At 43.1% G+C, this 14,812-nt stretch overlaps 1 protein-coding gene across 2 annotated transcripts in view; it reads right to left on the reverse strand.

Moving 5' to 3' along the window:
* Positions 1 to 14,812, reverse strand: part of MPP7 (MAGUK p55 scaffold protein 7) — a 270,754-nt gene that overhangs the window by 74,634 nt on the left and 181,308 nt on the right. For both annotated transcript variants that reach the window (XM_047755185.1, XM_047755186.1), the window contains exons 7-10: positions 6,692 to 6,773; positions 5,013 to 5,098; positions 901 to 975; positions 446 to 642 (exon numbers count right to left, since the gene is read on the reverse strand). In XM_047755185.1, the coding sequence (XP_047611141.1) occupies positions 446 to 642; positions 901 to 975; positions 5,013 to 5,098; positions 6,692 to 6,773 (440 nt within the window). The remainder of the gene's footprint in view (positions 1 to 445; positions 643 to 900; positions 976 to 5,012; positions 5,099 to 6,691; positions 6,774 to 14,812) is intronic.

Below are 14,812 nucleotides of genomic sequence, written 5' to 3' on the forward strand. Positions count from 1 at the left end.
CCTGGCCTTGCTCAGTGGGTTAAGGAGCCAGGGTTGCCAGGAGCTGCGCTGTAGGTCACAGATGCAGCTCAGATCCTGCATTGCTGTGGCTATAGTGTAGCTCAGCAGCTGCAGCTCCAACTGGACCCCTAGCCTGGGAGCTTCTATATGCTGTGGGTGTGGCCCTAAAAAGCAAAAAAAAAAAAAAAAAAATTACAGTTTCAGATATTAATGTGCTATTTTCCATTTGCTTCATAAGAAAAAAACGAACATGACCTGGTACTGTCCTATTATTTTTGGTCACTGTTCATACTTAGTTAGACAAAACAGAAATCCAAACCTGAGGGAAAAGGGATTCTCAGGCAAGGTTTTAGTGCTTATTTTATCTCAGCTGTGCTGGGATGAGATTCTGCAGAGAACAAAAGGTCAGCTGAATCGAGGCCGCTCTCCGGAGCCGTCTGCTCACCTTTCCTGGAAGTGTTTGGAGGGGATCAGGCCGGCCCTAGGGTTGGCGTCACCTTCATGCTTCGCCTGCCACCACGTTGCATCATCTTGGCTCATAATCTGAAGGATCTCTCCCCTTTTGAAAGAAAGCCCAGCTTCCTTACATGGGATGGCTTTATCCTCATAGGGGTCATAGTCAAAGAGGGCTTTGAGAAACATCTGGAAGAAAGTTCCATGGAAGAGGAAGAAATAGGAAAAATCAATGTGAAACGGCCAACATTCTTCTAACTCCGATGTAGGAAAAAACAAAAATCATTATACAATAAAGGGGAGAAAATTTTTTGTAAGAGAGTATTAAAATAAGCTTGTTGTGACAAAGAGGATATGTATTAAATGAAAAAAACATTAGCCCCCCCCCCCCCCCCCCCCCCCCCCCCCGCAAAAAAAAAAAAAAAAAGTTTTTTAAGGAATAATTACCTTGCCTTCCTTAGCCGGTGTCTCCTCTTTGATGCTGGGTATAATCTTAAATGTAATTGCTCCCTGAGACTGGGCCTGATGGCAGTGGGGACAAAGAGTTATGAGAAAACTTGGAGAGCCAAGGAGAAAGAAGGCAAAATAGGTAAAAGCGAAATGGTTCTGAAAATTTCCAAGCTCAGGGTTTCTACTCTTAGAACAAACCGAGGAAACTATTTTTGTAGAAATTCCTGTAACGTGAGAAAGCGCCAAAGTTTGTTAAGTAAGTTAAAAAACATGAGCCACTAAGCCCGCTTTACCTCCCGTGCACTTTAAAAATGCCGATGAGTGTGTTACCCTCGGTGCTGAGTGATTTCAAAACAGACTCAGAATATGGGCACGGTCCCTGACCCAGGCAGTGTTATATCGAAAGAGCAAAGATCGTGTGCAAGGTTCAGACTGTGACAATTAAGCAACCACCTTTTCTGCGACAAAATACCTATAATGGCCAGTGATGTGGTTCTAAATACACGGTTCAATGAGTTGCAACGCTCATCAGAAAAAAATATGAAGGACACCCATCTCTATTATTATATCCTGGTTAGTGAGTCAAGTACCAAACGGAGTAGAATAATTAAAGGGTGAAAAAAATGGTCTGTTCTCAATTAATCAAACCAACCAACGAGACCCATAATTCTTCAAGGACTACCTCAGACAAGAGTAGGTCTTCCGGGGAGTTCCCGCTGTGGCTCAGTGGTAATGAACCCAACGAATACCCAGGAGGATGCAGGTTCGATCCCTGGCCTTGCTCAGTGGGTTACGGATCCAGCACTGCTGTGATGTAGGTTGTGGTCACAGCTCAGACCCCGAATTGCTGTTGCTGTGGTGTAAGCTGGCAGCTGCAGCTCTGATCTGACCCCTAGCCTGGGAACTTCCATATGTTACGGGACAGCACTAAAAAGCAAAAAAAAATAAAATAAAAAAATAAAAAATAAAAACGAGCAGCGTTTCCTAACAAGGTCCTAGTGTACAGGAAAACTATAGTCACTATCTTATAATAATCTATATGGGAAAAGAATCTGAAAAAGAATGGATATCTATATATGTATAACTGAATCATTTTGCTGTACACCTGAAACTAATATAACATTGTAAATCAACTCCACTCCAATTTAAAAAAAAATTTTTTTTTTAAAGAGAGGAGGTCTTCCTTTAACAACATTCTTAGGTCATTCTCTTTCTTTTCAGCATTTGTCATAAACATATTTCTATTATTATTCACACAATTATTTCTTAGGGTCTGTAATCCCCTTAAATTGTAAGCTCTGTGAAGCAATAAATATATAACAAATATTTAAGAGGAATGAGAGCTGGAAAAAAAGAAGAAGATGGAGAGACAAGCAGAGATGGAGGGAAGGATGCAAGGAAGGGGGAGTGGGAAACAGGTGGGCTCACTATCAGGTGCTGGTAAACGGGGTGGGGTGGGGGGGACTCCATTCTGCTAAAAAGCCCCTGTTGGTATTGTTCACCAGTTTCCATGGTGTGAATACTCCCATCACAGCCAATTTCAGCCAGTTACTGGCACAAAGTTGCTGAATGCCAAGGTGGGAAAAACTAGAGTCAGCTTCAGCCAGCCTGGGAAAGCAGCCCCAGTATAGCCCAGAATCTCGAAAAATGGGGGCTGAATGGTATCAGCATCAGAATTTTAGAAAGGAGTGACTCCAAAATGTTAACATCATTGTTACTGCTTATCAGAGAAGTAACTCACAAATCTTATTAAGAATGCATAAAACACTAACTTGCATAGGTAGAAGGAAAGCAAAGCCTTCTCTATAACCCCTTCCCATTCTTCTAGTTCATGTGTGTGCATGTGTGTTGTTTTTTTTTCTTTGCAACGGCTGCACCTGTGGCAAGTTCCCGGGCTAGGGGTCAAATCGGAGCTGCACCTGAAGCCTAAGTCACAGCCCCAGCAATACTGGATCTGAGTCACATCTGTGACCTACACTGCAACTTGCAGCAACGCTGGATCCTTAACCCACTGAGCGAGGCCAGGGATCGAACCCACATCCTCTGTGAACACTGTGTCAGGTTCTTAACCTGCTGAACCACAACAGGAAATCCTGTGTGTGTGTTTTAATGCATGTACAGCCCTTAGACGGGGATCATTAAGGGCTCATCAGTGGAAGCAATTACAAGAATTATTATTATTAAGTCATGCAGGTCTATCTGCTATTGTGAATGCTTCATAGTAATCCATCACATGGACGAGCAATTTAGTCCATCAATGTAACCTTCTTGATAATTTCTACATATTTATACACATTTGCCCAATTACTTCCTTAGGGTTAATTTGCAGCAGTTGAATTTCTTGATTAAGAGGTACACACATTAAAAATGGCTGTTTCAGATGGTCACCTCAAAAGGTTCTAGTATTTATCCTACCAACCAAAGCATATAAACATATCTATTTCCTTATAATCTGGCTAACTCTAGGCACTATTAAGCTTTTAAAGAACCTCCAAGCCAGTATTTTTCGGATGTCATGTTTTCTTTTGTAAACTGTCTGTGCAAATGCTTTGCTGATGTTTCTGCAATTGTTTCCTTAATGTTCTTTACGAACTCTCTCTCTATATTAAAACATGTGCCTTCAGTCCTAGAAGTTGAAAAATTTTGCCTATAATCTCATTTGTCTTTAAGATTTTATGTACAGCATTTTTCTGCAGAAAAGTTTCAATTCTTGTAGTCACACGAGTTATTTTTCTACGGGAATATGAAATCAAGGTTAAAAACATCTTTCTCTACCTTTTATGATTTTTGAAAAACTTAATTGGGGGGTTTATTTTTGTGCGAGTTGTACAATAAGGACTATTTTTTGCTAACTGAATAATCAATATCATGCCACTTATGAAATGATTACCTTGCTTTCACACCAATTTAAGATGCCATCTGAGGAGTGCCTCTTGTGGCTCAATGGGTTAAGAACCTGACATAGTCTCCGTGAGGATGTGGGTTTGATCCCTAGCCTCACTCAATAGGTTAAGGATCCAGTGTTGCCACAGGCTGTGGCACAGGCCTCAGCGGCAGCTCCAATTCAACCCCAACCCTGGTAACGTCATATGCCGTAGATGTGGCCCTAAAAAGAAACAAAAATTAAAATGCCATCTTAATCATGTACTCAATGTTTATATATACAGAGGTCTGTTTTGAGATATGAAACTGTTTAGGTCAATAATGTTTTCATATGCAACAGGGACAGTCTTACACATGAACTCGAGAATTAATACTGCAAAGGCCTATAATAATTTCACTGCATTTCAGATTCGCAAGCCATCTTAGTTCATTTCACCATTTTATACGTAGGAAGCACAGCCTCCGGAGATGAATGCATCACCATAGAGCAGAGAAGGTGCCGTCTATCAAGTACCTAATTTGGTTTTTGGGGTTTTTTTTTTGTCTTTTTGCCATTTTGGGGGACCACTCCCACAACATACGGAGGTTCCCAGGCTAGGGGTCCAATCGGAGCTGTAGCCACCAGCCTACGCCAGAGCCACAGCAACTCAGGATCTGAGCCACGTCTGCGACCTACACCACAGCTCACGGCAACGCCGGATCCTTAACCCACTGAGCAAGACCAGGGATTGAACCCGCAACCTCATGGTTCCTAGTCAGATTCGTTAACCACTGAGCCACAACGGGAACTCCTCAAGCACCTAATCTGGGACCGGCCCACACTTTACCTACATTACCCCATTTAATCCTCACAAGGCTCCAGTGAAAGACCTACCAATTCTTATTCTCATGCTGTAAATGCAAACAGGGAGGTAATTAAAAGATTAAGGTATTTTTCCAAAGACATAGCAGATTAAGCCATGGAGCTGGGGTCCAAAGCTTGGACTACTAAATCCAAATCCTGTGTTCATAACTAAATCTGAAATACAGCGGTTCAACTTCATTTTCACTGCAATGTGTTGGGGTGCGGGGGGGGGATACCTGCAGCATGTATATGTTCCTGGGCCAGGGATCAAACCTATGCCACAGCAGTGACCGGAGCCACTGCAGTGTCAATGCTGGATCCTTAACAGCTAGGTCACCAAGGAATTCCTTCATGGCAATTTTTAAGGAAGTTATCAGCTTACCAAAATCTGAATTATTTCCTCGGGCCTTTTATCCTCCACAGGTATCCCATTCACTTCCCTAAGTTCATCGCCGACGTGAATAAGACCTGAGAAACAGCAAATTCAGAAAATAAGCAGGGTTACCTACAAGAAAAGCTCTGGTTTGCAACTGTGTCCATACTTAAAGCACCATCTGGTCCCCTTAATGGATTTCAGGGTAGGAAGGAGATCTTCACACTTGTCAGGTTTCAGACGCCCAAACCTCCACAGAACAATGCATCAAAGATCACAACATCACAGTGTTGGCAAAGGAGCCAGAGCAGCAGCTTGGTCTCCGTCTAGAAATGCACATGACTTTCATCCTATAAGTACGTTTTTAAAAGGCTGCACGCTTTGACTAGTACTTTTTAAATCAGAAACACTGAAACCAGGCTTAATATAACTCTGGAAGCCCATATCAGCAAAGGCTGTAACGTGGAACTTAAATGGTTTCCCACATTTTAACCTAGAGAAAAATTTCTTTTTCTTTTCTTTGTAGGGGCGCACCTGCAACATATGGAAGATCCCAGGTGAGGGGGCAAATTGGAGCAGCAGCTGCTGGCCTACACCATAGGCACAGTAACGCTGGATCCAAGCTGTATCTGTGTGACCTACACCACAGCTCATGGCAATGCCAGATCCTTAACCCACTGAGCAAGGCCGAGGATTGAACCTGCGTCCTCATGTGTATTAGTTGGGTTTGTTACTGCTGAGTCACAACAGGACCTCTGAACACAAAGAAAAATATCTTATTACTTGCGCTATATTCTATCAAAAGACTATTATCCTCTTGGTCATAGATTGGAAATGTTACCTATAAAATCCATATGACTTGTCTATACCCGACTCACATTTAAAATCTTACCACTTCTTTTTTTTGTCTTTTTTTTGTCTTTTTTTGTCTTTTTAGGGCCGCACTCGTGGCATATGCAGGTTCCCAGGTTAGGAGTCTAATCCGAGCTGTAGCTGCTGACCTACACCACAGCCACAGCAACGCTGGATCTGAGCCATGTCTGCAACCCACAGCACAGCTCATGGCAACACCAGATCGCTGACCCACCAAGCAAGGCCAGGGATCGAACCCGAGTCCTCATGGATGCTAGTCGGGTTCATTAACCACTGAGCCACGACAGGGACTCCCTAAACTCTTACCACTTCTAATGAACCCGACTAGTATCCATGAGGATCCAAGTTCCATCCCTGGCCTCGCGCAGTAGGTTAAGGATCTGGCATTGTCATGAGCTGTGGTGTAGGTAGCAGACGCAGCTCAGATCTTGCACTGCTGTGGTTGTGGTGTAGGCTGGCAGCTGTAGCTCTGCCATGGGACTGCCTCTAAAAAGCAAAAATAAAATATAAAATAAAATAAAATAACTCTTGGAGTTCCTGTTGTGGCGCAGTGGTTAACAAATCTGACTAGGAACCATGAAGTTTCGGGTTCGATCTCTGGCCTTGCTCAGTAGGTTAAGGATCCGGCGTTGCTGTGAGCTGTGGTGTAGGTCACAGACTCAGCTCGGATCCTGTGTTGCTGTGGCTGTGGCGTAGGCCAGCGGCTACAGCTCCAATTCGTCCCCTAGCCTGGGAAGCTCCATATGCTTCGGGGAGCGGCCCAAGAAATGGCAAAAAGACAAAAAAAATTAAAAAAATAAAATAAAAACTCTTACCACTTCTGTCTGCAGCTCCTCCTCTCATAATTCTGGCCACCACGATGGCTCCAGTCTGCTCGTCTTTCTTAATGGTAGCTCCCTTTTAAGAAAAAAATATATATAGTGTTGGTGGGTAAATGTGCGTATTGGGTGGTAGAAAAGGCGGCAGGCATAAGGACATTCATCAGGAAAAAGTGAAAACAGCTACAAAATAAAACCCACGGAAGTGAGGAGGCAAGAGCAATAGCCATCAGGCCACGAGCCTCACAAACACTTATTACTAGAGACAAAACTGTCCACCATGTCTGTCATCTATGATTTGGGGCACGATTCAAAGATTTTTGACAAACTCTCATCTCTTCAATACTATGGAAAGTACAAAATAGCCTCTTTTCATTATAATACACTCTCTTTGAATACTATTTGTTTTCACCCTTTTACAGTAGTTCCTCATTTCACTTTATAAGACTCTGTGGGAAGGCAGAATATACAGAGAAGGTTAAGTGAATAGAAAAAGATGATATAAACTAGAAAACTAAAACCCAGATCACCTGACTTTCCATTAGTGACCCTTTGATTACATTATTTTAGTACAGAAACTTGGCAATGTTAACCAAGAAAATGAAGAAAAAAAAAAAAGTTGTTACTCCAAGGTTTTTATGGACGCAGATTGTACCTAGTGCAAACAGAACTGACTTTCTGGCATGAAGTTAGGAAACAATTTCAAAAGGAATCCAGACATTCTTAATTTATGGATGTTCATGAGCAAATTAACTGAGCGGTCTCCGTCAAGAAATCAGGTACAGGAGTTCCCATCGTGGCTCAGCGGAAATGAATCTGACTAGCATCCATGAGGACGCAGGTTCAATCCCTGGCCTTGCTCAGTGGGTTAAGGATCCGGCATTGCCCTGAGCTGTGGTGTAGGTCGAAGATGTGGCTCAGATCCTGTGTGGATGTGGCTGTGGCGCAGGCCAGCAGCTACAGCTCTGATTCCACCCCTAGCCTGGGAACCTCCACGTGCCGTGGGTGCGGCCCTGAAAAAACAAAACAGAACAAAAAGAATATCAAGGCGCAAATGGTTACTTTGAATGCCTTTTCGTGACTTTTCTTCCAAGAACCTGGCCATGGTTTAGAAAAGCCATCCCCATCACATCATGTGGCAGAAGAGATGCACGTTAGGTGGTGGCAGAATTCACCCCCCAAAAGATGGAATTTCTCTCACATTTGTCAATAAATATATTTATAGTATTGAAAAATAGATACGGAAACAAAATTAGGACTCCATTTGTAGTCAGTGTTTTATGTATGATATTTTACTTTATATATGACAGTATCAAATACATATCTAATGACAGCAAAAAAACAGGGGGTAGGATTGACTGTGTGGCATTTCTCATCACTTAGGCATCCATTCAAGGCCAAAGACATGAATGAGTACCTCTCCGTGGTCATGAAACTCAGACCCACCAACTACTGTTATTTTCTGCTTTGAAACTGGGAACTTGGAACCAAGATAGCTGGAAATGTAATACGACTAATTACATGATTAGATCAACTTTCACTTTCATTAACAATGTGTCTTGGAGTTCCCATCATGGCTCAGTGGAAACGAATCAGACTAGCATCCACGAGGACTCAGGTTTGATCCTTGGCCTCGATCAGTGGGTTAAGGATACTGCATTATCATGAGCTGTGGTGTAGGTCGCAGCTGTGGCTCAAATCTGGCGTTGGCTGTGGTGTAGGCCAGCAGCTACAGCTCTGCTTTGGCCCCTCACCTGGGAACCTCCATGTGATGGGGAAGCAGTGCTAGAAAGACCAAAAAAAAAAAAAAAAAAGTGTCTCAAACTTTCCCACCAAAGTGGGCCTAATGGAAGAAGGATCTAGTAATCTCATTTATGATTACTTATCAGATTTTAATAGATGAAGAATTGAATCCCAAATGGTTATAATGTGTCTAAGATCAGACAACTAGGAAGCAGTAAAGTCAGGACTTGTCTAAGGCAGGCTGATCAGAACTACCGTTTGTAACCTTAGTTATCATTCCATACTGCTTACCGCAATATCCTTCTATAACCCTCCATTCATAAGCTTATAAATGCATTACTTCTGTGGTAACTCGTCTCCATGACGCAGACCATCAGTTCTTCCCTCTTTGCCATATTCCCCCATCGGGTGGTGAGAATGGTTCTGGGGCAACTAAGGCTACGAGATGCCTGAGCCTCCTAAAACACCTGCCTTGTGGGAAGCCAGCCACCATGTAAGAAACCATGAGGACAGCCATGCTGTGAAGAAGCCCAAGCCAGCCATGTGGAGATGCCACTTGTTAGAAGAGGTGCCTGAAGACCCCCCCCCCCCAACTCCCTAACCTTCCCAGCCCAGGCATCAGTCATGGGGAAGAGAAAACCCTCAGACTCTAGTCTTGGCCACTGTCTACCTACCTATGGGACTTCAAGGCCACTCCAAGGAGGCTGAACTCAAAGCCTCTGGACAAGACAAGAATCACCAGACCCTTAGCATCACCCTGGCCATCTCACTGTAATGCCCCTCTCCCACCTTGAGCAACCTGTTCCCACTCCTCCCTGGCCCCCTACCAGGAAAGGTATGTGGCCCATTCCTCACCCACCCCTATAGGGGCCTAATAGGCCCCAACCAAACAGCAAGTGTATTGTAAGACCCCTTTCTCCCCAACCAATCAGCAGGTCAGCAGGTGTATCGTGAGCCCTCTCCTCTCTCCCTGGGCTATACAAATAGACATGACCATGGCTCTTCTTGATTATCAGGAAGTCATCCCGCTGTATGAGCAGCATTTCTAAACTCAAGAAACTCTTCTTTTTTCTTTTTGTCTTTTTAGGGCTGTACCCGAGGCAACATGGAGGTTCCCAAGCTAGGAATGGAATCGGAACTGTAGCTGCTGGCCTAGGCCACAGCCACAGAAACATCAAACCCGCTGCATCTTCAACCTACACCACAACTAATGGCAATGCCAGATCCTTAACCCACTGAACAAGGCCAGAGATTGAACCTGCATCCCCAAGGATGCTAGTCAGATTCGTTTCCGCTGAGCCACAATGGGAACTCCAATAAACTCTTCTTTAAACTCTTCTTTCTCTTCATCTTGCCATGTCAGAAAATTCTTTTTCTGACCCTCAGGCCTGGACCATGACACTACATACAAGGGACTCTAAGGAGCCTTGCCAACCTCCAAAATTGTGAGGGGTAATAATGTATTATTGTCTGAGCTACAAAATTGGGGTGGGGGGGTTTAAAAACAGAATTAGGGAACTGAGAGAAATCTCTTGCTCCACTACGGACTGTAGTGTTTTTCAGGATGGAACCACCCAGTCTGCGGTGCTCAATGCTGGCCCCTCGGATTTATGCAGTGGTTCAGTGAAGTCAACAAACATTTACCGAGGCCCTACTATGTGCCAGCCTCTGGTCTAAGGGCTTCTGATACCTTGGTGAAAGAAAAAACCCAAATGTGTCTTCCCCTCATGGAGCTTATATTCTCACGAGGGAGACAGACAACACACAGAAGATGGAACAATGAGATCTCTGCTACGTATGGTAGAAGGTGGAAAACACGATGGGCACCTGAAGGGGACAGGCAGGGAGAAGACAGATGAGATGTAAGGAGGTGGGTCTCCGTGCAAAGCTGGCATCTGAGCAAGGAAGACTGGAAGGAAGATTAAGAAGGAGGCAAAAGCTTCAAAGTTACAACCTAAGTGGTTTGTCAAGAATTAGGATGGGAGTTCCCACTGTGGCTCAGCAACTTAAGAACCTGACCAGGATTCATGAGGATGTGGATTCAATCTCTAGCCTCATTCTGCAAGTTAAAGATCCTATGCTGCCAGAAGCTGTGGTGTAGGTTAAAGGGCATAGATGCTGCTCAGATCTGGTGTTGCTGTGGCTGTGGCATAGGTCACAGCTGCAGCTCCAATTCGACCCCTAGCCTGGAAACTTCCATATGCTGCAGGTGTGGCCTTTGAAGGAAACAAAAAAAAATATTTATTTATTTATTTAAAAAAAGAGAAGGAGTTCCTGTTGTGGCTAAGCAGTAATGAACCTGACTAGGATTCATGAGGATGTGGGTTCCACCTCTGGTCTTGCTCAGCGGGTTAAGGATCTGGCGGTGCCGTGACCTGTGGCGTAGGTCAAAGATGCAGCTTGGATCTGTCATTGCTGTGGCTGTGGTGTAGGCCAGCAGCTATAGCTCTGATTCAACCTGTAGCCTGGAAACGTCCACATGCCGTGGGTGTGGCCAAAAAAAGCAAAAAAAAAAAAAACAACCAAAAGGAGTTCTCTTCTGGCACAGTGGGTTAAGGATCCAGTGCTGTCACTACAGAGGCTTGGGTTGCTGCTGTGGTTCAGGTTGGATCCCTGGCTGGGAACTTCCACAAGCTGCGGGCATAGCCAAAAAACAACAACAACAAAAAAAGACTCAAAGAAAGGTTCAGAAGAGGAACTGACCCTGGAAGCCACTGACACACGAGTAGCTTTTTTTTTTTTTTTAATTTTATTACAGTTGATTTACAATGTTCCATCAATTTCTGCTGTACAGAAAAGTGACCCAGTTATACATATATATACATTCTTTTTCTCACATTATCCTCCATCATGTTCCATCACGTGATTGGATAGAGTTCCCTGTGCTGTACAGCAGGATCTCATTACTTATCCACTCCAAATATAATAGTTTGCATCTACGAACCCTAACAAATGGCTTTTAAAGCCAAGGGCTGGAAGAAATCATTTCCAGAAGATGCAGAGAAAAAGAAAAAAAAAACACTCCAGCACTTAGAGGATCTGTTATAGACCCGGATATGTATTTACATATAAATACAGATGGGGACCCTGAAATAGACATGCTTACTGTGTGCTGATTCTGCTTTCCTGGAGGGTAAACTGGGGACCTGGGAAACAATCTTCGACCTGAACTAGCACTTGACTCAGTCTTTTCGATCCCTTCATTCTTGATGATTTTCTATTTCCATACTCTTATTATCACAATTCCTTGCTGAATTCCTAGTGCAATGTACTTGCATGAAAGTAAGATCAAAACACAATAAAACAGAGCATGTTAACACTGCAACAGAGTCCATGTTCTAATGGCTTACTCTGAAAATGCAGAATCTGTTTCTCACATATTTTCTTACATAGCAGCTTTAGATTTATTTTATGTGATTTTTTTGTTTTTTGTTTTTTTTGCTTTATGGGCCGCATGTGCTGCATAGGGCAGTTCCTAGGCTAGGGGTCAAATGAGACCTATAGCTGCCAGCCTACACCATTGCCGCACCAAAGCAAGATCTGAGACCTGTCTGAGACCCCTACAACACAGCTCACGGCAACGCCAGATCCTTAACCCCCTGATTGAAGCCAGGGATCAAATCCACATCCTCGTGGATACTAGGGGGGTTCGTTACCGCTGAGCCACTGAGACTATGGAACGGGAACTCCATATTCTGTGTGATTTTGAGGACAAACAGAGTATAAAGAACTTTAGCTTAGATTGAGAAATTGACATTCTGGTTAGATTTTTCTGGTTAATGGTTTAGGAATGAGATCTGCTACGACTGGGCCATCATGGTCTCCCCAGTAAAAATTGCAACACTGCCTTTCCAAAAACACTGCCAACACCGTAAGTCCTCCTTAAACAGGTGGCCCAGTCGACCTCAGGTTGGAAGCAAGTGTCTTCAAGGATGATCTACCAAAATTTGGCATCAAGAAGACCTGAGACCTGTCTGACAATCTAGATTCCCAAGCCCCACCTGAAGCCTGTGATGTGGTCTCTTAGGGCTAGAAGCCCGGATGTCTGCATTTTAAGGAAGCATCTCCAGTAATTCTAATAATACCAAAGTTTGAGAATCACTGCCCTAAAAGACATCAAAGGAAAACCCGTGCAAGAAACACTGAAAATGTTGGATCATCATCCACTCACTAATAGAATTTCCTCCTCTTATGCTTGTCTAACAATTCCACTGAGCCAGGCAGGGATCGAACCTGCATCCTCATGGATACTATGTTGAGTTCTTAACCCGTTGAGTCACATCACAAACTTCTAAAAATTAATCTTCTGGATAAAACAGATATAAATTGCTCCAAACTCACAAGGGAGGGAAAACGCTCCATTCCTTGCATCCTGACCAGTGTTTTTCTCTCCCCTTCTCTCAGGACTTTTATCCATTCCCTTCCCTCAAACTATCAGCCCTTCTCCTTTCCATTCGCAAATACCTAGGTGATCTTTTCACTTCCTCTTCCCCCAGGAAACCATTCTCTCCTTAAAGCTAGAGCTACCTTAAACTTTATACCTTATCATTCTAAGCAGTTATATAATGCCTGCATAATGCAAAGAACTTAAAAGGCATTTAGAATACATTAGATGTCAGGTGATATTCAAAACACTCCCAAAGAGACTCATCTCCTGATTTTTTTTTTTTTTTTTGTCTTTTAAGGGCTGCACTCACAGCATATGAAGATTCCCAGACTAGGGGTTGAATCGGAGCTGTGGCCGGCCTACAGCACAGCCACAGCCACAGCCACATGGGATCCAAGCCAAATCTGCAACCTACACCACAGCTCACAGCAACACCGGATCCTTAACCCACTGAGCGAGGCCAGGGATCAAACTCATGGATGCTAGTCGGGTTCATTAAGCACTGAGCCACAACGGGAACTCCCTGATTCTTTTTTTTTTTTTTTTAATTAGAGTTGATTTACAATGTTCTGTCCATTTCTGCTCTACAGCAAAGTCCTAGATATACACATATTCTTTTTCTGATATTATCCTCCATCATGTTCCACGGCAAGTGACTAGATATTGTTCCCTGTGTCTGATTTTCTGATAAGAGGCCTGCCTGCAGCTGAGATGTTCAGTGACTTGCTCTAGTGAAGATACAGAGCAAATAAGTGGCACCACAAAACCTCCCACCGAGGTTACCTAATGCATGCCTGGTGTTTATTTCAGCTCCTTATACCTAGTCTGACAACAGAACTACATTCTTAAATAACACTCACTGATAACCTAACCCCTTGATTGCTAAATCTCTTTTTTGGTTTTTTTGGCCACACCTGTGTCACATGAAAGTTCTCAGGCCAGAGATCAAATTCGCACCACAGCAGTGACCAGAGCCACGGCAGTGACAACGCCTGATGCTTAATCCACTGCACCGTAAGGGAACTCCTGACTGCTAAACCTTACATCTCCTCCTGAATCATTTGCCAAACATCTCCTGACTGTCCACTTGCTAGGATTTGTTTTCAGGTTGGCTTCTCTAACATTGCCTATTTCTGAGTCTTATTGCTCGAACTCATTCTACAAAGATAGTTCAGACTCTTAATTTTCTCTTGGTCTTTGCTTCCTGCTTCCCTTTGGCAGCTGCAGCTTTTCTAATGACCGCCTCAAAATGACAGAGGACAAGTGACAAATATAAAAAATAAAATAAATATTTTCGACTTTTCTGGGTAGTGCATTTTTTTAAACTTGAAATTTATTCACCCAATAATCCTACTTCACCTTTACAATAATTGTCAACTCAAGAAAATACACTAATTACACATTTGGGTGGAAAAAAGGTTCAAGACAAGTAATTCTCACTTGATTCACATTCCTATGTTACAACGATACTGAACATCTTAATACTTTCTTCAAGAGGCTCAACAAACAATTGTGGGTATTTCTTCACCCCAGTTAGAGGTTCTGTTTTCTATGGGAAGTTTTTATTTATTTTTAATACATCCCCTTGAACAAAGATCACGTAAACTCTGATTGACTAGGAAGGTGAAGAGTCAGTGACTAAAATAATTTTTTTAAGTAACATATTGTATTATATTCCAGATATAAGTGATATCATATGGTAATATACAGCAAAAATGAACCTACCTACAGAAGAGAAACAAACTCATGGACTTAGAGAACAGACTTGTGGCTGCCAAGAGGGAAGGGGAGGGAGTGGGATGGGCTGAGAGTTTGGGATTAGTAGATGCAAACTGTTATATTAGGAGTGGATAGCAATGAGATCGTGCTGTATAGAACAGGAACTATATCTAATCACTTGTGGTGGAACATGATGGAAGATAATGTAGGAAAAGGAATGGATATATGTATATGTATGACTGATTCACTTTGCTATACAGCAAAAATTG

The sequence above is a fragment of the Phacochoerus africanus genome, chromosome 12, assembly GCF_016906955.1.
Source record: "Phacochoerus africanus isolate WHEZ1 chromosome 12, ROS_Pafr_v1, whole genome shotgun sequence".
Taxonomy (NCBI): domain Eukaryota; kingdom Metazoa; phylum Chordata; class Mammalia; order Artiodactyla; family Suidae; genus Phacochoerus; species Phacochoerus africanus.